This window comes from Fistularia commersonii, chromosome 20 (assembly GCF_037954325.1).
Source record: "Fistularia commersonii isolate RoL2024-O1a breed Wild chromosome 20, RoL_Fcom_v1.0, whole genome shotgun sequence".
NCBI classification, from domain to species: domain Eukaryota; kingdom Metazoa; phylum Chordata; class Actinopteri; order Syngnathiformes; family Fistulariidae; genus Fistularia; species Fistularia commersonii.
Window position 1 is genome coordinate 4,896,582 of NC_141303.1, and position 25,254 is coordinate 4,921,835.

Sequence of the window (25,254 nt, forward strand, 5' to 3'; positions counted from 1 at the left end):
ATGGTTCAGATCAGTGTATTTGTATTTTATTGCATCTCATTTGGACTCACATGCAGGTGGGGGGCATAAGAGAGGGAGGAAGGGAGGACAATGCCATCCATTTTAATCCAAAAAAAAAAGAAACAAAACTACACAGCCTTCATTTGAATACTTAGCAAACATCATTATCCACATCCTTTTTGTACTTGTATGATATAGTCACCTTTATTTTTCTTTCAACACTTGGTAATGCCACAACGGATTAAGATATAGTCACCTTGAAAAGAAACAACACAGAACATCCAGCGTATACTTGAGTGCTTTACAGTGAGAGTCCCCGAGCCGTCCAGTGCCAGGACCGGTCTCCTCGTTGACCCCCAGAGGACTGAGGCCACATTCCAACCACAAACATTAACGCATCCGTGTCTCTTTGATATCCAGCCTTACTTTAAGTCAAATTTCATCCTGCGGAAACCAAGGCAAGGGAAGGAGTTCATTGGGGTAGAATGCATCCCACGTTGCGATGAACTCCAAACCAACAGAGGGCGCAACAGTAAACTCTGTGGCAAAGTTTCTTTCCAATACTGCACCTGATGACGGACTGAGAGGTATGTACAAAGAATATTGGGATGTTCTCATCCACTTGCCTTTTTTCAAACATGTAATTTGATGTAACTAAAAATATATGGTACATTTTTTTTTCTCTCAAAATAAAGATTAAAGAAAATATGTATAATCTATCAAAATAGTCTAAAATGCATAAGTCAATTTTAACACAGTTTCGCAACTTTTGCGTGTTCCGTACAGATCTAAAAAAAAAGAGAATAAAGTGAAAGTAAAACCGAACACAAACCAATGTGCTCCGTGACAGTTTTATATTTGCAACGCAAGTTGTTTCCAGGATTGTTCTGAATAAGAATTGTTGCAGACAAGTGGGAAGATTGATGGCCAAGCAGGTAAGAGGTACAACCAAGTTTTAGGAGGAATGGGAGGGTTGGCCGGTGAAATTACACACACTGAACACAGTCCACATTTAACAATACAGTCCTTGTCTGGGAGATGCGCAGAGAAACAAACAAATATCCACCATTCCAAGTCAGCTGATACATGGAAATCCAGAATGAATCTAAATACACATCTTTTTGTTGATTTTTCATTCGTATATTAAGTAAAGTTTAACACCGATTTACACATACACACGCACCCGCACACACACATAAACAGTTTTTTTTTTTTTTTTTTTTTTTTTTTTTTTCTGTATCTAGGGTTCACATTCACAGTTGTGCTACAACAGTAGATAAGGAGGGGGCAAGTTGTTTCAGGGGTGCGGCTGGTAAAAGGACAGAAATCGTTGAACTGATGGCTTGTTGGGACGTGACTGAGGGGAGGCAGTGGGGAAGTGCAGTTTTCCACATCCACAGAGCTCTGGACACAATGACAAACCTTTGGAAATAGATCACAACACTATCATCAAAAAAAAAAAAGATTTACAAGGTGATTTAATGGCACAGACACACAATGTCAAACAACATGCAAGTATAAAAAAAAACCCACGCAAACATCCGCTAAGTGTTACATTAATAGAGGATCTCCAGGATAGGTTACAAGAAGGACTAACAAGATTAGTTATATAATAATGTAATCATATGAGCAGAGAACCGGCAAGAAATGACCCAGAGATAACACATATTACCCACACTTTGGAAAAACACACTTCGTGTTTATCCCGGTATGTCTTTGTGGGTATTCCCATGCAGTGTGAGGTAGAGTCTCTGGATTTGGTTGTGTTTTCAGTGTCTGGCACCATCAGGGTCACACACACACACACACATCCGGATCTCCACCAGGAAAAGTGGCAGTATAATATCACAAATCCAACACCAACCTAAAATAATTCAATTAGCTTGTCCAGTCCAATCAAAGTGACCTTACCTTGGGAATTACACTTCAGTCGGTCTACATGAAGTCCTTAATATTAAGGTCATCCAGAGCGTTCCTGGGTGGCGGAGGCTTTCTTGGGCTCTGGGCCACTCCAGGAGACATCTGCAAGCATATTACGCTTTCAGCACGCGGCTGTAAAACCAAGCATTCCGTTAACGTGTTCCTAGCTGACGGCGTTACCGGTGCCCCGGGGGTCGCTCCGGTGGCAGGGAAGCCAGGCCTCACCATCGGCATCATGGGAGCTCCGCCTACTGGTGCCCCCGGCTTGCACAGAGACACATAGAGGAAAAAAAAAAAAGGATACAATGACACACAGTACACACTTTCTGAGGGGTGCGTTTGGGACACCTAAAGGGCTCATTGTCCAAGACTTTCCCATAATGTCCAGAGTGGTTCAGGGACATTACTGGACTGGACTGGTTTGTCTTACCAGGCTGAAGCTGGGGTGAGTCCCCGTAAAAGGAGGAACACCTATGGGAATGGTCTAAAGGTGTGGAGGGGAGGGAGAGGAGGAGTCGGGATCACTATGTAACAGACAGACACAATGCAACACAACGCAAACTCACATAAAATAAAAAAAAACACAATGTTTTCTACAGTGATCGACGGACAGACGCACTCCAACACACGCAACATCATTAAAACAAAGGATTCACACATGCACAAAGCTTTAGAACGCAGGAGGAAACTTGTTGCAGGCTGACAACATCCGTGTGCGTCAGAATTACAACTTTATCGTCCTTTTTAGGAAAATAAATGGGTTGAGTATAGCGGGGTGGGGGTTGCGGGCTGGGGAGGGGTAAAAGTGCCGGGATCGCTAGAGCTTTATCAGGCTTCGAAGAAGGAATGAACTTCAGAGAGGAATAAACCGTTTCCAAGCAACAGCTCCTTGTCTTTGGCACCTTCATTTGCCACTTCATCGCTCTCCAGCAGAAAATATCCAAATGTGTGAACCTCATTTTTTGTGTTTCGGTCATATTCCGGACATACGTGGAACATGCAAGAGGCCAACTGATTGATCCGTTTTATCTCCTTGCTTTTCTTCCACCCTTGACATGGGCCTCAGAGAACAACTGAACATGGAACCTGGAGAGCCAGATGAAGGCAGTGCCTTGTGATTGCGGCTACGCCCTGTCTGTTGCTGCCATGCGGTTCCACTCCATGCTATAAGACACAGACAACATTTACCATGGGAGCACCCCAACTGGGGGGAGCTACCTGAGGGGCTGCAGGGGATCCCATTGTAAGATCTGGCAGTGTGAGAGAGAGGGAGAGAGAAAGAGAGAGAAAGTGACGTTCTACAAAATTGCTGCCCTCTTTGGCAAACATTATCACACAACCATTCTTTTATTCCAACTGGGGGAATGTTAAAGGGATAGTTCAACATTTTGGGGAGACTTTTTTCAAAAAATTTAGTTTTGCGGATGCCTAATAAAAACAGAAAGCAAAAGATATAAAAGTACTGCAGTGATGACTAAAATACCCCATGAAACACTGATATCACTTTTCAATTCATTTTGCAGAAAACAAATAGAGACATTAACAATATTTTTATTCACCTGCAAATACGTCTTGTTAAATGCCTTCATTTTTAGGAATTCGAAAATGTTCAAAATGCTGCAGTGGCTATAGAAGAAACAATTATGTATGTTTAGTTATGATTAAATGTGTTGGTAATTATTACAAATTACTGTGGATATTAAAACAAACTGAGTTACAGTTGTGACTGGCTGCGCTCTGACCAGGATCATTCTCTAAGGCAAAAACACATAATAAATTAAACATTCCTCTGGTTCGGAAGATAAATCAATCGGCCTACGAGTCAATCCGTCAAATGCTCATTCAGATCAAGCGCTAGACAAATCATCACATAGCCCTCGGGTCCACATTTTAATATATTTCCCCAAAATATTGTACTTTTCCTTTATGCTTGGACCTACAGTATTGCTAGAAGCTACTTACTACTCGCCATACTGGCCATGGAGGCGTCAACGTCACCTGCTTGGGGTGTCAGAGTGGGCTTCATTACATCCCCTAGGCCATCAAATACTACGGAGAGGATGGGGGGAGGGGCACATAAGGAGAGGGTGGGAGATGATATTAGCTATCCTAACACGACTACAATTCAGCAGACTGCCTTACTACTTGGAATTACCATGACAACCAGTAGATGTCTCCATGACAACAAGAGTAGAAATTATTCACAGAGTAGATTCGTATCAGAGAAAAAAAAAAACATGATGAGATATTTCCAAAAAAAAAATTGTGTGGTCATTTGGACCACACAAAATAAAATGACTTCTGTCATTTGTTACTGAATGAAACAAGTGAAATACTAAACAAATAGAAAACATTTATATCAGTGACAGGAGACATCAGTCGGCCGGGTCGCTTAGGTTTACTACATGAAAATCACTACTCAGTTAAAAACGTTTACATTTAAAAAGTTAATAATAATGACTGTGGTGATTTTGAATTATTTCAGTTTCACAAATTCATCAATCAAGTTTTTGTCCTGTGCTTTTATTTGTTACTATCCAACATTTAACTTTAATGATATTCTGATCTCTTCATGCTTTTTTTTTTTTATCCTGACAGTGATAGGACTGGTAGCGTGGATTTAGGTTCCAGTCATTTCAACGGTTCGGGTTTAAATCCCACCGCTGCCATTACGATTGAGGGTTTAAAGAGCGGCTAACTGTTGAAGTGTTGTTAAGCAAGACACTGAAACCCTAACTGCTCATCGGATGCTGCATCAGTGCCTGAACCCATGCATGATAGGTTCAATGCACGCAACAATATTTGCTGATATTCAGTGTGAAAAAACACAGGTTTTTCTCTCTTTTCTTCTAATTGAGGGTAGCAATCAATGATCCTCGAGAATAAATGCAAGCTGAGTTGAACGGCTAGTAAGTTTAAGCTTTCTTGATTAGGAAAGAAAACATAAATATGGGAAATGTTGATTATTTACATGTAAAAATATGAACGCGTTTGTTCTTTCAATTTATCGGTGTATTTTTAAGGAATGGGCTGTGGCAAAGTACAAAATCAGTTCATCAGCTTTTTGATAAATTGTGATAATTTTCATTGTTACTTTCAATGAGAGTTCAACACGATTCATAATGACAGAAGAAGCACTGCAGCCTTGTGTATATGTTGGAGAAAGAGCAAATGGCACTCGGTGTTTCGCACTCATTGTAGCCGTGGATCATCTGGTGCCGGACAGGACAGTGCAGCTGAGCCACAACTGCAATGCAGCAGTGCACTGTGAGACATTAGCGTGTTGAAGAGCGAGAAAACTCACCGAATCGAATAGCAGGAAGCAAGCAATGAGCCAGCCCAAGAGCCAGATGGAGAGAGAGGACGAAGATACGAGACAGAGAGAGAGAAAGAAAAAGACTGGAAAGTAAAATATACAGAAGCCGGAGAGAAAAAGGGCCAATGATTGTGTTTCAAAAATGCCACGAGGGAATAAAACCATTCAAGGTTGAATGATAGATGGGGAAGAAAGAGTTAAGCCTCAAAGCAGTAGAAATGCAGACCATCAGTTGTGTAACATGCAGACTAGTGGCGCCGGAGTTCGCGAAGAACCAGGTGAGGATTGTCCGTTTTAAATGGATAGTGTTGCCATGGTTACCAGCTGCATAGTCACGGAGAGTGGGAGGAATTCCCTGAGGACTAATGGGCAAGTGAGGTAACAATGCTTACGTTAAAAGGAAAATCTCAGTGACGACAATGAAACGCCAAGCGGTTAAGACATCCATACAGTTATCTATTTGTTCAAATTAGGGTTGTCATCATGTATATAAAAATAATAACTCTGTTTTTCTTTTAAAACATGTCTGAATATCATGGCAATACTTTATAAATGATAAATAATTAGAGTCTGAATGATATTGATGCTTGGAGTAAAACTGAAGAGGAGGATGAATCATTAAATTAAATCAGATACAGACACAAACAAACACTACAGGTGTGAATCATAACCACGCATTGGTTACAATTGACAATTAAGGACACAATGTGACAACACGCAACCAAACAATGTCAGTTGATGTAAGTATTCTTAATAAAATGATTGGAAATCAACATCCAGAGCGGGATGTTAGTTACATTCAACCACACATGAACCTCAGAACCGAAATGTTTTGCGTAAAAATGTCGATCTGTTTTGCGTGTCGCCAATACTCATAAATGTGAAAGTCCTATATCATTCATCAGAAACCATCTGTGGTCAGAATCAGGATCACTTAATTTGCCCCCAAGGGACAATTGGAGGGCACGTGGGGCAGCATCCAAAGATCCAAACATCTATAAATAAACTGTACATCTGTACATGTACACAAACGGCTATTCATCCATTAAGTAGAATACGTCTTTCAGTTGTAGTCATGTTTACAGACTTTACACCACATTGAAATTCATTTGCCAAAAAAGGTAATTATTTATATAAAAAAAAAAAAAAAGTACAACTAGTATGAATTGAAGTTATAGCAAGAATCGTTGTAGCACGGCAGTCATGGCGGCCTTGGTTAAACACTCCAGCCAGTATGCAGCACTTGATGAAAACAGCTGCATACTGTGTGATGCGTTCATGTGAAATGGAAAACCATATTAGCGTGCCTTTCTGCATGCAGCGCAGCCCCTCACATGGAGCGTTTTTTACCTGACATCAGCTCTGCACCGGGGGCAGCAGGGGCGGCTGCGGCAGCAGCGGTGCTGTCTCCTCCTGTGGACTCTGGCAGGCCGACCACAAACATAGCATGTCATGAGCGTTACATGTCCATCGCAGCATGAGGGCAAAGAGGGGGTAAGAGTCAGCCTTCCGCTCTACATCGCTGATGCCAGAAGCGTTGAGAGAGGAAAGGTGAAAGAATTTATAAGCGATCAATTGTCTTGGTTGACAGTTAACTTGCACACTTTAAACTGTCAAGATCCTCACACGTGAAAGGTGCACCAACACACACACATAAACGACAATCTTGTAACAGCCACCCTTAATGTGGCCCTACATTGTTTACCTACTTAATTCAAGTTATGACATCATACCTTGGTATGTTAAAAGGCAAGCGAATAGATCAAAATCGTGCATAGATTGTGACTCAAACCAAAAAAAATATTTTCACTGGTGGGACACCTATGAGGAAATAGGTTAACGTTAGCAAATGAAAATGGTGAAGGGAAAGTACATGCATGAACAAACCTACTAATTATGATAAAATCATATAATGAATTGCACAATCTGAGGTCTGTCCAACAAAACTCCTCAAAAAACGAGTTACCCACCAAATAGATTCATGATGGCTCCCGTGTCAATTTTAGGTGAGGGTGCAGGGGGGAGGAAGGGGGCGGGGGAATGGAATACATCTGCTGGGGAGGGTAATGGTAATGGAGATGGTATTTAGTTGGCAAACAGACTAAAAACAACACGCTTTCTCTCTTTCTAACACACACAAACACACACACACACACACACACAAGGCTATGGACTCTGTTTTATTAAAATGCATACTCTCACTTGCAAATGCCGGGCACACATACTTAGCTTGCTGGGATTGGACGGCAGTAAGGGTTATTTCGTGAGTCCTACAAGCTTTTAGTTAACCTGTAGGCCAGCAAGCTCATTTCCGGCATCTAAGCCAAGGAATATTCATGGGGGGGAAAAGCCATTGCAATACAGGATATGAGAGTGTAAATTCTGTGGAGATAGCAGGGTGCATGCACCAGGGTACCCGGTGTAAACAAGTCAGTGCTACGTGTGCGACGTTGAACCATAGAGATTTACAAACACATGCACAATCCGGCACCAGGTGCTCAAAGGCTACAGAGTATTGACGATGCTCACACACACAGCAGTCAAGAAGGGAATCCCTTCTATATAGAAGAGGAGAGGAGAGTAGCAGGAGCAGGAAGCCAGACAGATGTCAGTCAACACCAATATGAACAAAAGACTGTAAAATTAATAAGTGACCACACACATAAAACGTTTACCGCTGAAAAGGTCAACTGCAGGGTTGGCGGTACTGGAGGCTACGGGAGCTGAAAATGTTGCGTTGGTGATGATGGTGGTGGACGAGGTGAAGAGTGGTGAAGGGGAGGGGGAAGAGGGCTGGGGCATCACAGAGCTAAAACAGGCTTCAAGCGAACTAGCCGGGTTATTACTCTCCACCGTCATCATGCCGAAAAGGTCTAGACTTGAGGGAGAGGCATTGGTGCTACCATCCAAGACAGCAAAAGGGTCTTTTGATGTGGGGATTGGGAAAAAAAATGTGACACATGGAGATAATGTGAGACAATGACAGTAACAAAAACTGACATGATGTACACTCCATGTGGTCATACAATCCTAACGCTAACAATGAAAGCTGCGAAGAGGTCCACAGGCACAGTTTGAACTTTAAGCATGGGGTTTTGCATAAAAATAGAGGAAACACAATATGATGTTTTGCATCGGCTAAAAACTTCAGACTGCGCCTGTGACGGAAGCTGAAGGTGATATTAAGGAATGTGAATCTGAGAATGGATAGCCCACAAAGTGCAGAGGTTCCACACACCCCAGTTTCTGGAATCGGACCACTGAACGACAACCGTACACTTGGAAACTACAACTTAAATAGGTTGGCCATTTCACGACCGCAATAATATAACCAAGTGAGGAGTACTGTCTTTGACAAGACAACAGAGTGACTAGTCCATCTGTCCCTATAATTCTTTGCTTTGGCCTTTTCCAAATTCCCTCCCGTGAATTTCTTTCTCCCACACGCTCACACACAGGCTCTGAGTCACCCACCAGCTCCAGTGTTGGTGGCTGGGGCAGGTGTAGCTGCAGCTCCACCCTCAGCTGCTGCTGCTGTTGCTGCTGCCGCAGAGGCCTCAGTGGCAGGGGCAGGCGTTGCAAAGGCATCTGAGGTTGGCACAAACCCCAGCGGTGGACACGGAGGTCCAGAGAGACAGCGACAGATGGAGAAATAAAAGAGAAAACCAAGAAAAAAAGAGGAGTCAAAAAAAATGACAGGAAAGAGAGAATTTCAGGAATAAAAACAGATACGCTTAAAAGATTGCGCAGGAAACAGGACGTGACAGTGCTTTTTCTATTGTTTCATTGTCTCTAAAGAAAATGCAGACAGACAGGTGAATGGACAAATGGGAGTACAGACACAAGGCCATATAAGACTCTACTTAAGGATACTACCTAGTTAAAGAAGCAGTGACTACTTTACAATTCCTATTTGTAGCTCCAGCAATGTGACAGTGTTTGATAGGATCACTTTTCACAGCAGTCAAGAAAAGCACGTTTGCCTATCAAACAAGACCCGTGGAGAATGAGACTGGTGGTAGTTCAAGTCCAAGTCTGAAGTAAAAGTATAATGCGGTGCAGCGATCTTTGAAAATACTTGTGGAGTAGATTTCAGTTTAATTGTGAGTATCGTCGGTCACCTGCAAGATCTTATTTGTGGTAGCTGAGGATGATGGAGATGTACATCACTAAAGATCAATTGTTTCTTGTTTGAGTTTATGGACAAGCCTTTTTATCATAATTCTGTAGTAATGCTTTATATTACGGCCTGCAAATCACCGAAGTTACAAGTGTGAAAGCAAAACAAAATAAGATTGAAAAAAAATGGTAAACCTTATCGATGTGATAGATGATTACCAAAATGGAATGCATAAATTTTTGCAAGAGAAATCATACAAAACCTAGATTTACCTGGTAACTAGAATTTAAATTGGATTAAAATAGTTAGATAAATTAGTTTTACTGTAAACAGCCTGTTACAACCTACAATATCAAATAAATTGATGATGTAGTCGTAGAACTAGTAGTAGTAGTAATAATAATAATCATCATCATCATCATCACCATAATAATAATAATGGCTGAAAGAAAAAATCTGCATTCAAATGGACCCTATAGCCATGCTAAGATTGTGAGGGGGTTCCTGCAAAAGTCCTCTGAGACACCTCTCCCCTGTGCTGTTACTTAGTAGCAAGTGATCAGCTTGAAATCTCTATCAAATCGACTATCCTTACATGATGTGTGATTGGCAAAGGAAATTAATAAATTAGCATACCTTGTTGAAAGTAAAAATTAAGAAATGCATGTATTTACTGGTGAATTTGTTACCCGTGACATTTTTTTTGGCCTTGAACAGCGGAAGAGCATCATCACTCTTACTGTGTAAGATTGAAGTTCCGTATGTCAGATAAATAAAAGCCTTAGATTCACAGTATTTAAACAATATAGTCAATCGGATGGTTTCTAAGATTGTAAGTGCAGGCAGTAATATAAAGGGCTGACATTTCAGTCCACAGACTGTATGTGTTTCAGCATGCAGTCATCTGTATTATCACATTAAGTGATGGGTTCTAGGGTTGAGCTTCCCAGAGGGATTCTGTCGTAGAGAATTCTCTGGAAGCCCACTGACCTCCCAACAGATCCATATTGGCGGCGCCAGGGGAGGTGGTGGCTGCTGTGCTAGCGGGAGGAGCTAGAGAGCCTCCAGGTTCTGCTGCTGCAGGTGTGGGTGTTGCTGCTGCAGGGGAGGGAGCAGCTTCTGCTGTGAGGGTGGGTTCGGATAGCAAGGAATCGCCCATTTCTGCGAGTACCAACGGGGTGTTTGAAATTCCCAAACAAAGGTACCAAAGTAAAGCCCAAAGGAGCAACCAAAACAACCAGTTGAGTCCCAGTTACAGCAAAGCAAGCCAAAACAAATTCAAATTAATCCCATTGAAGATCAATTGGAATCGACAAAGGCAAAAAAAGTAAAATATTTAACCAAATTAAAGTTGCAAAAATACCCATCACCACCGATCAAAACCAACAAAAAATGCAACCAATGAAAATAGTACCCGTTGTAAACCAAAAACAGACAATGGAATATGTGGAGGAAGGGGAGAGAGGGCAGAGAAAGACAAAAAGACCACTCAGACTAGAGAGAACAGCTAGAGGAGACAAACAAGGAGGTAACCATGACACAGTATCGGCTATCTAAAGATTTAAACACTGAGATTGTTTCCAGTTTGCCTCAATTTCAGGTTAGGAGTTGTTCTTTTATGAAAACCTCTCAGTGACATTGAAGTAAACTGGTGGAGGATACAAGCACAACACTCATTGTGACCAAAACCACTAGGGAATGTGAAAAATACTCACCCGATCCAAGGAGGTCTGTTCGAGCGGACAGCAAATACAGAAGTATTAAATTAAATTCATGATCACCGAAGAAATGCAGTTAATTCTGAACTATTTCAATATGTGGAGTCCATCCATGGAGTTCACACTTCAGTAAATTCAAAGTCAAATATATGAAAAAAGCCTGAAAAGGCATTTGCATATACCTCCCCAAGACGTGGGGGCAGCTGATGTCACTGAGGGGCCAGAAGACGAGAGTGGATCCAGGTCCAGCAAAGAACTGGATAGAGAAGATGAAACAGATAGAGGCAACTTTAAACCCGCCATCCTTTGCAGTAACAAATGTTATTTCACATGTACTCACACAAGTCTCACTGCCATGTAAACACACCATCAGACATACAGTTTATGACGATGATGATGACGCCAATAATAATAATGATAATAGTAATGATGATAATAATAATGATAATAATAATAATAATGGTAAAATACATATCAATGCTTATTAAGCGGCGCTAGGGGTTTCCAATGAGATGAGATGAGATGAGAACAACTTTATTTATCCCAAAGGAAATTGTTGTGCCAGAGTTTTAAGCAAAAACATAACAGTAATAGATAATAGTAGGAAGGAGGGAGAATAAGAATGTCTTAGGAAGGTCTTAAGTACAAAGATTTGAAGATTCCCTTCGGCTGAGGGAAGAGGAATTAAAAAGTCTGATAGCCTCAGGTAGGAAAGACCTCCTGTGGCGTTCAGTGGAGCTCCTTGGTGATATGTATGTATACCTTCTGCTTGTTTTTGGACAGTGGGAGGAAACCTAAGAATCCAAGAAACCCCGAAAACCCATGCAGAATGCTACATATGTGTCTACGTACATAGATGACCATGACAAATGCTGCAAAATTCAAGCTGCATGATCATACCTAGCATTATTAGTTGTCAGCATCATAGGCATGTAAAATGTTTCAACCAATTATTGTATGATGATGTTTTAGTGTAACTGTGTATTGCAAAAACGCAGATACATACTCTTCAGCGGGCTCGGCCGCAGCAGGAGTGGCGGCAGCGGCAGCGGCGGCCTCCCCCGGAGGAGGCTGCAGAGCGGGAACTGCATTTGAAGACTTGGCTGGAGTTGATGTTGGAGAGACGTTGTTTGTCGGAGATCCCTGGCAGAAGACATTAAGAGCTGTGTTGAAATGTGCACGAGTCTGAAAGAACATTATAAAAGTCCCATTTTAAAAAGGGTGACTTACCTTTGTTGGTGAACTAAAGGGTAAAAGAAAAAACAGAAGTGTTTGTTATTTTGCTGTAAATGTTTTATAATATTTCCTCTACAGTAGATGACTATGTCACAGATTGCATGTGATCATATGCATATGAAGAGTTAAATCCCCTGAGCAACACGCTATTAGCTCAATTTGCTTATCATTACTTTATTAGGTAAACAATTGCAATTATAATTATTAAGTAAGAAATGTTGGAATAAAACCCTTCATATTATGATTCACACTGCATGTCCAACTCCGATTAAACATGTGTGTCTTGAAGAGCTCACACATGCATTCAAAATAACACACACTCTCCAACATGTTAGTCGTGAAGTTTAAGTCTGACTTCACATGCAGGGATCGCCCGTGGATCGACCACATATTTAGGTGTGTGTGTTTGATAGACAATAACTCTTTTTTGTTTTGTAGGTTAGTCAGATCCTAATAACACATACAGTAAATGCTCACCCTTCACTGGTGATTTCCAATGAACGAAAAAGGGGAATAAAAGAGAGTAAGGGTTAAAAGGAATAACAGAAATACGAAATCTGTCAGCAACTGTTTCTGCAAATAGGTCTCTTCCATCAACCTAAATTGCTATTTGAAAAGATTATTTTTCCTTTCTGTATTGCCATTTCCCCTAAAGTGCTGAATTGGAACGATTATTATCATCAGTGTCATAAATGGACTTGGATGCTTGAGAGAAAAAAGCAATATAAATACAACATCATTCAACAAATTTCTTCATCAACTTTAGCGAAAAACATATGTTCACTTCAAAGATCAGTGATGCTGTGACAAAAAGTACCAAAAAAAACAAAAAACCCTGGAGCCAACAAACCAACAAAATAACCATCAGAATAAATTACAGAAGAAATAAGGAAAATCTAGAAATCTTAGGTGACTAGGAAGAAATAAAATGTCTTACCCCTTCTTTCCACCCTTTACATCCTCCAAGCCATTCATGTGTGTTTCCAGAGACTCCAGGATACTGCTTGGAGCCTGGCAAAAAAAAAAAATCAATACTGTAATCAATGTAAAACTCCTTTCCACACACAACTGAACTGCGTTTTAGACTTAATTAAGTGCAGACTTATATTTCAGTTTCCGGCGCTGAAACCATCTTGGATAATCACTGAAAAAAAAACCTCACTGCACGACACACACATGCACTTGAACACACACAGCAAAGGAAAAATGTGTGCCTGGCATGTTTTTGTCGCTAGACTGAGATCAACATGCCGAAACTCCATCTTGCAAACAGACACTCAGTTAAGGCAACCTGCGTTTCTGCGGTTACCGGGTCCTCGAGGGGTTTAAAAGGACAGTCTTCATCATCTGAGTCTGCTAGATCCACAACTACCCCCGGATGGAGACACTGAGGGGGATGGGTGGAATGAGACATGGTGGCGTCTTTGGACTAAAAATTGCAGAGCATTTTCCACTATAATGACACTCAATGTGTTTTATAATGTTTCCACATTTGTCTCTTCACAAGCATGCACTCAGTCACCACTCAAACACCACCAGTAAACCATAAATAGATTAATAACATATAAAATGATGGTATTAAAGAACCACAACCCTGATTAGCCCTGGAGGCAGTTGCAAATAAAAATGCTGAAACCACACACTAACACATACTGTACACTTAGCCATTCAGTCAGCCTGCCGGTCATCTGTTAACTCACATTTTGAAAACAAATATGGTTAATATTCTAATAATTTAAATAGTCTAAAGCAACATTTAAAAAAAAATCTATTTGTTTATTTGTTTAGAAGTTTATTAGGACAGTGTACAATAACATTAAGCACGGAGGCAGAGATGTTTGTACCAGATTGTAGCTCATAGCTAATTTCCATCTGTAGTCCTGGACAATACAAATATAAAACTTATTAGCTTTGATGAAATAGATTGTTGCCTCTTTTTGGCTTAATGTCACATCAGTATATTGTTGCTAAACACAATAATTAACTTGGACACCATCATCAAGTACATAAGATGTTTTCTTATTCCAATCAAATCCCAGCAAGTTAAATCACAACAAAATCACACAATCATAATCTAACCACAGACAGAGTGTAGAAAATGGGTGAAAAAAAAAAATCACACTAAGACGATGCTTATTTTTCTGTGATATGATATTTGATGTGATACTGTATTAATACTGTATACTGTACTGTATTAATGATACTGTATTAATGTCACTCAAAGAATATTATGTCATATCTTAAAACCATGTTCCTCCCCAACTTGGGAAACCCCTGGTCTACTTCAGGCGTTGCTTATAATATAAGTTTTAATTTAAAAAAGAAGTCTGTGTCAACTTACATAGTTGATGTCAGGAATGTCATTTTTGTCAACTCCGACTGTCTGTTGAATCAAAGAAAAAATAAAGATTAAAATGAGTATGCACTGTCTCCTTAGCTGTAAACATGCTAACTGACAACCATGCCGCATGATTCCCGTTCATCCTCTACCTCAGCCAGCTTCATAAATTCCCCGATCTTTGTCACCCTGGTTAGGAACCTCTTGTAAATCTCCAGAGCCTCCTTACAATCACTCTTTTTCATCTTGAAGTATTTCTCTGGATAAAATACAACAGATTTGTAGAATCATGATGAGATAAATTGCCCAAGTGCTCAAGTATGTTTAACTGTGACTTCATATGTATCAGGCATTTATTGATTTGTTTTTCATTATCTTTTCCTCAACGTCAACTCCAAATATACTGCTGGTAAACAGGAAAGGCCAAAGTTGGAGCCCAAAACTGAGTTACACAGTCCTGAAGACAATTACAATATGAGAAACAAGAAAACAGAGCATCTGACACTTACTCATCCTGTTATGTTACTTATTCATTGGCTACTGACCTAATAGATTGATGATTCCATCATTGTAGGACGCAAAAAGTTTGACCAGATCCTTAAAAAGAAGCATGAATGCAGCATTGATAATCCCATTGTTCAGTTCCTTGGGATGAACCTGCGATGACAGGAAAGGCATGACGCTCATTTCATCACCGGTCGACAGTGTAAATATGTGCTTACTCAGCCGTACTCACATCAAACTCCAGGAGTGTATCAATCTGAGTCTGCAGAACAGGCATGCCTTTCAACAGCTTCTCAGTGGTCATAGTTCGCATCACGCCCTCAGCACTGCACAGATGCAACAGAACAAGCAGGAGACCCTTTTTCAAAATGCATTTAGATAAAGGAAGTACCAAGGACTGCCAAATGGATGGATTTTCAGGTCCTGGTTAGACATAAATGTATCTAGGGATGGGTAGTGATGTGCATATCAAGTATTGTGAAACATCAATATCATATAGCGCATGTTTTTTAATCAAATAATTGTAATTTTTTTTCTTGACACTCATCATTTGCACAAATAATATTTGTCTTCCCTCCTAATTTGCATTACCATTTTTTGAAATTATGGGCAAAAAGTACACTGAGTAAATTGATTAAATTGCCATCAAACCTGGCAAAACATTCACCAAAAAGTCTTAGATGACATTAGAAAGTCAGCGTTGGGAATTAAATTCAAGTCAAATTGCATTGTCTAAAATTCAGCAAATTGCAGCTACAGTTCAGAGAACACATAATTAAAATATTCTTCAGAACATGCATGAAAACACACAAACATACAAGACATACACACTTTTTCAAAGTCAGGCAACTTTATGACATCAAAAGTAAAATAAATTAGACATACCCCTTCTTGACTCTGGTGAAGTCAAAAGCCATCTGACGGTATGCAAAGGCTTTCTCGTTTAGGTATCGGCCATATCGTCTGATAAATGTTGACATGTCATAGCCTGTCAGAAGCAATTTCACAATTCAAAGTAAACAATAACGATAACAAAATCCCTAATAACAAGAACTATTCCACTGACCGTGGAGGTAACATGTAACCCACGTAGAGTTAATTTTATGTGAAACAAGAGAAAAAAGGCAGCAGCTGTTTGCATGAATGTGAGTGCATACGGGTATAATTCTGCATGCATGCGTACGAGTAAGTGTATGTGTGCATGTGTTGGGTTGGGTAGGTTGATGGGTGGTTAGGTGGGTGTGTGAGAGAAAGAAACAGATAGAGAGGGAGAGGGGGAGAGATCATGTCCTGTCCCTCCTGTAATGTCTTTCTGCCAGATGGCTCTTTTTGTCAGTGAGCCTCATCTGTAAAACACACACCCAGTGAGGATAAATATATAAAAATAACAAGGACGAGGGTGGTCTCACCATGAGAGCCAGTTTTGTCAATGAAGTTGCTGAGGTTGAACAAGGAGGTTCTGGAGGCCAAATACTGAATAAACCTCTGCACAAGAGAAAGAGAGAGCAAGTGGAAACTTCATTGTGTAAATGTACAAGAGAAAAAAATGAAAATAGACACCATGAGAAGCAAAAAATGAATATATTCAAAATTCAAAATTGTCAAAAAAAGGAAGAGTGTATCTATGCAAATGCTGATGACCATCACTGCAAGACCAAAAATCACCTGTGAGATTGCAGTGCACCCAAAAGCGCACATCTGAGCAACATAAGAAAGTCTAGACACAAGTGGCATTATCTAATTGTGCTTGAAATAAAACATGAAACGTTTCATCAGCAGATGAGGTTCAGACAGTTGGTGAACATGTGGGTGTACGACTGAAAGCTTCTTTTCACGATACGATAAAAGTACAGCGTCACATTGTTCAAAACAGGATGTCTTTTTGCACGCGTATTGCTTTATAAACAATAAATGAATTTATAGAGCATTTTCCATGAGAGTAGCCCACAGATGACACCTATTTGATTGTTTTTTTTTTTCCCGTTTATCCAGTAGAGGGGGGCGCCATGGGGTTAGAGGCCTCCAATTAGCCTACTCCATGTTTTTGGACTTCAGGAGGAAAGCAGAGAATCCAGAGGAAACCCATGCAAACATGGAGATTTATGTCCTTCTGCTTGTATATTAGGATCTAAATCTTGAGACAAGTCTGCACATGGAAAAAATTGTGAATGACGTCTGTAGATAGTGAGATAACAGATAATGCGTTTTGACTTTATTATTAAATCTTTTGTCAATTCAATATTTATATTATCATTTGAAAAGCAATGTATGGATGAAAAAATAGAATATCAGAGAATCAGGGTTATTCTTGCTGGATTTCGACGCTGTACCTCATTGCCATGGACACACATGTGATGAGTGGTGACCAAAGCCTTGAAGACGACCACCCAGCTGGCATTGGTGGCTCGCTCAAACAGCGTGTCAGCCATCTGAGGAATATTGACGTTTGTGGTGTTGGTGGCTGAGACCAGGTCTGCAACACAGACATGAAAACAAACACTTGTCATGGAAAGCGTCGGACTCAAACTGGGCATCAGGAAGCTCTTTGATAACAAATAGCAGGACATACAGCAAAAATGCAGATTAAATCCTATTCATTGACCCAGAAAAAATGAAGTCTGAATTCTCCCCAATGGGTAAACCTATAATATGATACTTTCTATCGCTATGAGATCAAATCATCTGAAATTTATAAACAAAGCATTCCGATAATGTAAAAGTGCAAGCTTGAAAAGTTACAAGAGGCAAATGAGAATAATCTGGAAAATGTAATGCATGTATTTTAAGAACCATTCAATTCAAAGAATTAAGATAAAATACTGCTACTTAGCAATACATACATAGGATAACCAAGATGTGATGACAGCCATTTTCAAATTTCAAACTAGAAATATCGTTGCTGTTTCAATAGTTATTAAAACATCCTATGATGAGGAAAGTATTCTTTTCATTTTTATTCATGAACTTGTTTGTTTTTTGAACAAAAAAATAAACTTGGAAAAGTCAGAAATTATGATGATCTGGTCTATGTCAGAGTTACAGAGGCAAAAATCAGCGTGAAATAATTTTCCACTGGCCTCTAAAAGCAAAAGTTATTTCTGCTAATTTGTTAGAAAGACAGGGCAAACAGGAGCACTCACTTTTGAAGAAGGATGTGTGGAGTAAGAAACCCACACACATAAACAACAAGCTAAATGCTGCAAAGCAACAGTATAAACCAACGAGCCCGTGACATGCAAGCATATCATGGCTACTTTATTACTGGATAAATGTCTCCATAATATTAATGTAATGACTCAATTTTATCTAAATCAGCAGAGTAAATGCTATAGCGCTTCTCAGACACCCATGAGAATACCAAGCCACTGGAAGAGGTAGTGTATGCACTGAAGGGCAATGATGTGTGCGCACACACACCACACACTCTATCTCAAACACACACACACAGAATAATGCCTTGTCATCTCCCTCCTAGTCAGTCATAGAGAGAGTTGTCACTGCAGAAGGGTAAAATGATTGCACCATTACTTGGAGGAATAGATTTTTGCAGCTGCAGCAGCATGCTTAGATAGAACAGTCAATTTTACAAAACATAAGGTAAGTAATTATTCTGGGAACTGGCAGATTCATCCGTAATACAGATTATTATAAATTACTCTTATTTGAAGACACAAAGACAAAAAAGGGGAAGAGTTGTGGTTTCCCTCTATCATTTTGTTTTATATCTACTTATGTCTCCTCCACAAGATGCAGAACCAATTTCACAACAAGCAAACTGAAATCAGTAATGTGGAATTATTATCATTGACTGCAATTTCACTAAAGCAAGCACCACAAATATGACTCTACATGTGATTTTTGAAAAGCTAAGCTACAATTTGTGATGTCAATCTAAGGATTATAATACTAGTCTGGCTGCTCAGCACTGCCTGCCAGTGTGAACTACAAAAAAGAGAGCGTCTGTAGAAATGTGTTAAAAATATGTGAATGGATGGAAAATGAGTGTTGATCATGAATTCTGAAGGTATAGCTTATTCATACACAATGCCTATTAGCAACTATCTAATTTAGAAATTATACATCAAAAATCAACATATGCAAGCATTTCAGCTTTTTGACATTTTTGTCAGTTTTCCTAAATTCAAGATTCTTAGGAAGTGCCATTATACAGCATGAATGACACTGATAAATAAAATCCAAGGGCGGGACTGAGTGGATCCTCTCATCGTGCCAACCAGGAATGCAGCAAATATTGGCAGGCATGTCCAGTTATGGAAGCGGAGGAAGGCTGTGACGTCGAGCAGACCTTGGTTTTGCAGACACAAAATTATAGTCCAGCCATGTTTTAATATAAGGGGTAGCTTGCAACTGGAAGGAAAAAATGAGGAGAGATGAGTGTGAAAGAAAAGAAGGCTACTGAAGGTCATGTGGCATGCTGGACATGAGGGCTGAGGTTTAGGATGGGGATGTCGGGGCTTGTAAACAGATTATTACTAATCACCGTCTTTCACCCCGTCTTTCCACACTGGCATCCTGACAGACCATCCCCCCATTTTAAAATCATAACAACAGATTTTAAGCTTTAAGCTTTTACATCATTTTTGCACATTTTTAGTTCATATTTAGGCCATAATTTTTAAATGTTCAGAGCTGACAAAATGCAGCTTTATTAAGTGCCGATGATTTTAAACAAATACCATGGGTATTTATGGGATTTATTAATCGTTTTAAAAAATAATGATAAAATGATCAAAAAAGCAAAAAAAAAAAAAAGAATTTTACAATGAACCACATCTCAAAAAAGTAAAAACAATTATTGAAAATATGAATGTAAAAAAAGCCATAATTCAATGTCCCAGTCACACAGTGTTTAAAACATAAATATAATGCCAGGGCTCATGTTCTGAATATCACCAGTGTTATATTTTTTCTTTTTCAGACAGTATAATGCGTCTATTTGGTAACATAATTTCATACTTTGTTTTTTTTACATGAAAAAAAAAAATTCTTCTCTCACATTGCTGAAATCCATCCATACAACAGATGGTGTCAGCTATAGTGTAACAGTTTGTTTAGTCAGTAAGGCCGCATTAAACGGACAGCTTGAGTTTGTCAGGGGTAATGATGCATATACTTAATGTATTAGTGTTTTATTCCCAAGGTAATTTTCACTTCCACTCACCTTACTTTTTATCCCCCTTTTATGTTACTCCCTTCCCCTCATCTGTCTTGCGTTATGGCTGAAAATTAAACCACCCCTGTAGCTTTTACATATCACACACACACACACACACACACACACACACACACACACACACACACACACACACACACACACACACACACACACAGGCTCAACAGTTCACAGGCAAAGCTATAAGTTGATACTGAAATTGCTGAAATATTGTAAAACAACCAAACTCCATTTATTCTGTAACTTCAAATGAACTATATGGATCATATCACTGGATTTAATCCATGCATGCTGCAGTGACATTAGAAGCTGAAGGAAACACACACCAGTATTCATGATGTAGTGTGAGTATATTTGTTTGTGTGTCTAATGAGGATTGGCTGAGCTAAATAAAGACTCTTACGGTAATCCGTGGCCCACAGGAGGGTTCTAAGAATGATCCACATGGTCTTGTACTTGCCAAGGTGTTGGCTTGTGTGTGACATCCCATCATTCCAGTAAAGGTGCAACTTTCTGATAATTGCATGGATTTTAGCAATCAATATGAAGCTATATAAAATTAGAGAAAGTGCTCATGCTACCATAATACAAATGTGATTTCTTGGTGTGATACTGATTTCTTGTCAGCTACGAGTTTTGACTCACGCTGAGTCAATTTAAAGCACTGCAATTCCATTTTGTCTGCACTTCCAGGCTGAATTACAGTAATAAGGGTCCAATTTGACCCAAAAAAAAACTTTTATTGGGGGGTGCTTGCAAATGACCCACAGACCCATTTGTTGAGCTAATGAGACATCTTGTGTTTGAGAAACATATTTAGTTCAAAGGGATAGCGAAATTTCAATTTACAGCCATCTTCAGCCTCAGCAACAGTAATGCATTGCTTGAAATAATTGAATATTGTGATGCTCAATTTAACAGTTATTCACACTTTTACTAGTTGTGCTTTCCTTTCTTGTCTTGTAATGATCTAATAATGTCAAATTACATTAGGTTTCCAACCACTGCAAGAGAGAGATGGTAGCTTCTAAGCTCTGTGCCACCTGCATGCACAACCTTTTTTCATCAGACAAGTGAGTCACTTACACGTTTGAAATCAATAAAGCTTTCGCCATCTTCACAATTGACCAAAATGAATTACTTTTACCATTTTTGACGACTTTCCTCCGACAAACACCCTATAGTTATGGCTTCTAAATATAAGGTTGAGTGGAGAAGAATGTAGGTTTTAATGGAGGACCTGACAGCTGAAAGACACAAATGACAGACATTTCAAATGACAGAATAATAACAATAATAGTACAGTTTATTTAAGACGCCCTTACTCAAATAGAGTTTAAAAAAAAGATAGGACCAGTACAAAAATTCTCTTACTGATTAATTGAAGCTAGGAAATGATAAATGTAACACAATACAAAATCTTCTCTTCCTACCTTCACTGTCGCCACAGTGAATCATCTTCCTCCATCTAACCCTTTCCTCTGCATCCCTTTTTTCACACCAACTAACTTCACGTACTCTTTCAAAACATCCACAACACAATAGAATAGAATATATTATATAATATAGAAAATATTATATGAGTAATCATGTCCTATACAGATATACATATTATATGAATATAATATACAGAAGGTACACAGTATATTGTTTTGTTTTTTTTAAGAATATGGTATGAAATTGTTGAAGAAATGTGATATTGGTTTCATTGCAAAAATGATTGTAAAAAAAAAGAGAAAAAAACCTTTACCAAACATCCCCTATTTACCCAAAATTACACAAATCTATTCAGTAAAAAACCCTAATCGCTGTTACGCAAATATGTATTCCTGCCTACTCTTTAAGGATGACAGGCCTTCCATTTGTCCTCTCCCCGTCACAATCTCCCCTGTCATTACACTGCCATCCTCTGACATTCTCAGTTCATTGCCATGGCAACTGCACTGCACCACCAACACACACCCACGCCCACCCCAAGGGTCACAGGCCTGTGTCACTGTGCAAACGGGATAACTGCTGTCCTCTTCAATCTTACTTTATAAGAAACAAAATAGATGAGTATCATTGCAGTTGCTTCTGAAAGCTCTGTGCCTACATTCGGTCTGTTTTCCTGAAATCACATTTCCTTTTTTTAAAAGATGCATTTTGAAAAATCAAATAAGTATATAATAGTCTTATTCTTTGGAGGGTAACTCTCTAATTGTATAGGTATTTGGGATACTTGTGCAAGGCAAGAGAGGCACAGTGGCCTACATACAAGAAGCTTGCTGAGTTGCCCTAGAAATGGATACAGAACAGACTAAAAGACCTCAAAACCTCAAACATCCATAATATGCTGTTGCAATTATTGTACAACAATCAAGAAACCAACAGGAACAGTGTGATCACATGACTCCTGCATGTGGTAGATGAAAATTAAGTCACTCCAGAGCCACAAAAAGCCAGCATGATTTAAGATGACAACTAGAAAAGCAGCCAGCCACAGAAAAAAAAAGAACAGACAACCCTTTCTGCCGTATTCAAACATTGTCACCTTTTGCTGTTTAAATAATGCAAGGCAGTCATTGGCTGATTATTGAATTATTCAGAAGGGGAGCGGATCACAAGATATAAGGTCCTAGCTCAAGACACAAAACCAGACCTGCCCAGACACACACACAGACAGCCACAGATACACAGACAAACAAATGCAGACACATACACAATATTAAGTCATCTGTTTACAGAGCCACACCGCTGTGTTGGTCTGACTCACTGTATGTGTTAGGAGACAGTGATAAATCATGGTTTGACAAGAAGGTGGTGCCGCTGCCATGTAGCGCTACAAAGAAAGCCCCGTACGATTGTGACTTGTTAAAAATAAAATCCAATAATTAGACGAAAGATGATCATTAAACTTTGGGATTTGCACATGTAGCTAAACTTGATCTATTTCTCAGAATAAGAGCTGATTCAAATGATCAATTTATAGTCACATAGGCTTAGATAATATATCAACATATGCCGGTAGTCATTTAACTGGCTTAACACATTTATTGCTATTTTTATTGCTATTTGATTTTTTCCCCCCAATAAGCTATTCACGTTTTTCCCCTCAGCAGTCATTTGGTTGGGAAAATGGCATGATTAAATTTTCGGCAATTTACCAATGAAAATCTGCAAAAATAAAATCTCTTGAAATTTTGACAGGTAACAAATTAATGACACTTAGACCTTAGAAATATATAAAAGCAATTGACAAAGAGTGAAGGAGAGAAAAAATTATAGGGTCATTTTACGGGGATGGGGGATGGGGGATGGGGTGGGGATATGGGTGCATTTATCCATTTGTTGAATAAAATGTTCTTGTAAAATAGATAATAAATAATACTTGTGTGTGATGCGGGAGGAGTTGGGGGGGCTCTTTGAGACCGGTCACCATGGCAATATAGACAATTAATCAGAACCTCAAAGGAGAATGCATTACAGATGGCTATTAAGTAATTAAAAATAACTGTTGCATCGACCTTGGAATATTGGCTGCTCTCTGGGTATTACTGTATCTCTCTACCATCTTTACTGGAGGCACACAGGAGGGGTCACCAGAGGGGTCATCTCAATGACTACATCAATTAATTACAGTACCCATTTGATGACATTTCTGTGATAAACCCTCAGGAGTAATGTGATCTTTTTTTTTTTTTTTCCAAAGCAAGGCTGTGCAGACATTCCTCACAGAGTGGGAGATACTCACAGTCCAGGTGTTTCTTCTTGGGCGCCATCACTTCATGAGTGGTGGCTTTGCAGACGGCCCGGGCCATGTCTGAGCCCGTCAGCTGGTACTGCGCAGCGGCGATGCGATCCGTGAGCGTTTGCCCAGACATTTTCTCAGTGCTGAATCAACCACCACGGGGAATGTATCACACCTTTGTGTTTTTTTTCCCCCCTAAAAAATAAAAAGTGATAGATGTATCGACAACCCGCCAGCTACCCGGTGGCTGCAGAGAGCGGATCCCTTGCTTTTCCTCGACAGGCCTGTGACCTTCTGCCTGGTTGAGGGAGGCGGAAAGACACACAAATTGAGCTAGAAATGACTAAATTGGGATTAAAATAGCAAAGAATCGTGCGGTCGTGTCGCGTTGTGACATAGGTGAAGACTTACGCAAGGTTGAGAATTCCCCGCGGCTCGTCCCGTTATAGGCTCCGACCGAGCGGTTCAGCACCTTGGACAGCTAAAGCCACGCGGTTATGTAACGCTCAACTGGAGCTGGAAGCTTGATTTTTTCACCTTTGTTAAAAAAACGAAGGGGGTGTTAAAAAAAACAACCCTAAGAGGCGACTCCTTTATTTATCAAAAAAAAAACATTAATGGAAAATCAAGTCTAAATCCATGGGTTCGTCAAATATCCCGAATGGAGGGCGCATCGGGTTTGTCCGTCATTCCTCCCGGGGCTGGAAAGACAACAACGCCGTCGAGGAGACAACATCCAGCTCGTCGGTGAGATTGCGGTGTTTCTCCGGGCTCAGACGCCGCGCTCCCTCCTCAGATCGGCGGGGGGGGGATGCGCACCGCTCCCTGGTGGTGTCGCCAACACTGCGCAGCGCAGGAGGAAGAGACTGAAGGGAATTTCCGATTCTGCCAGCCCGCACCCCCCTCCAACCAACACACACACACACACACACACACACACACACACACACACACACACACACACACACACTCCCCTTGTTCATTAATGGAGGGAAGTCAGGCTCTATTAGAAGATTCGTTTCTTTTGGCTCGACTCCCTTCTCTCGCTATCATTTCGAATCACTCAGACTTTTCTTTTATTTTGGATAATCAAGCAATGTTAAATATGCGTGAATGAGCAACCCCCCTCCCCCTCATTCATTTTTTTTCCGTAAAAATCCCAAATTATGTTTTACTCG

At 39.9% G+C, this 25,254-nt stretch overlaps 1 protein-coding gene across 8 annotated transcripts; it reads right to left on the reverse strand.

Annotated features, from left to right (window-relative positions):
• LOC147222661 (clathrin coat assembly protein AP180) lies at positions 1–25,056 on the reverse strand. 8 transcript variants are annotated; one of them, XM_086167683.1, is made up of 23 exons: positions 24,488–25,056; positions 24,080–24,374; positions 17,483–17,625; positions 16,562–16,637; positions 16,038–16,140; positions 15,385–15,478; positions 15,194–15,305; positions 14,801–14,907; positions 14,652–14,693; positions 13,248–13,321; positions 12,305–12,317; positions 12,081–12,217; positions 11,257–11,330; positions 11,072–11,086; positions 10,347–10,517; positions 8,711–8,824; positions 6,587–6,658; positions 3,883–3,969; positions 3,109–3,170; positions 2,351–2,404; positions 2,101–2,184; positions 1,912–2,022; positions 11–1,422 (listed from the first exon to the last, which is right to left on the reverse strand). In XM_086167683.1, exons 2-22 carry the CDS (start codon positions 24,207–24,209, stop codon positions 1,936–1,938), a joined length of 1,851 nt encoding a protein of 616 aa, XP_086023809.1. In that variant the 5' UTR covers positions 24,210–24,374; positions 24,488–25,056; the 3' UTR covers positions 11–1,422; positions 1,912–1,935. The 8 variants fall into 8 exon arrangements, with proteins under 8 accessions (XP_086023806.1, XP_086023804.1, XP_086023805.1 ...); XM_086167680.1 differs by lacking the exon at positions 2,351–2,404 and having other exon boundaries at positions 1–1,422; positions 3,139–3,170; positions 3,883–3,954; XM_086167678.1 differs by lacking the exon at positions 2,351–2,404 and having other exon boundaries at positions 1–1,422; positions 3,883–3,954.
• Between the last annotated feature and the right edge of the window lie 198 nt (positions 25,057–25,254).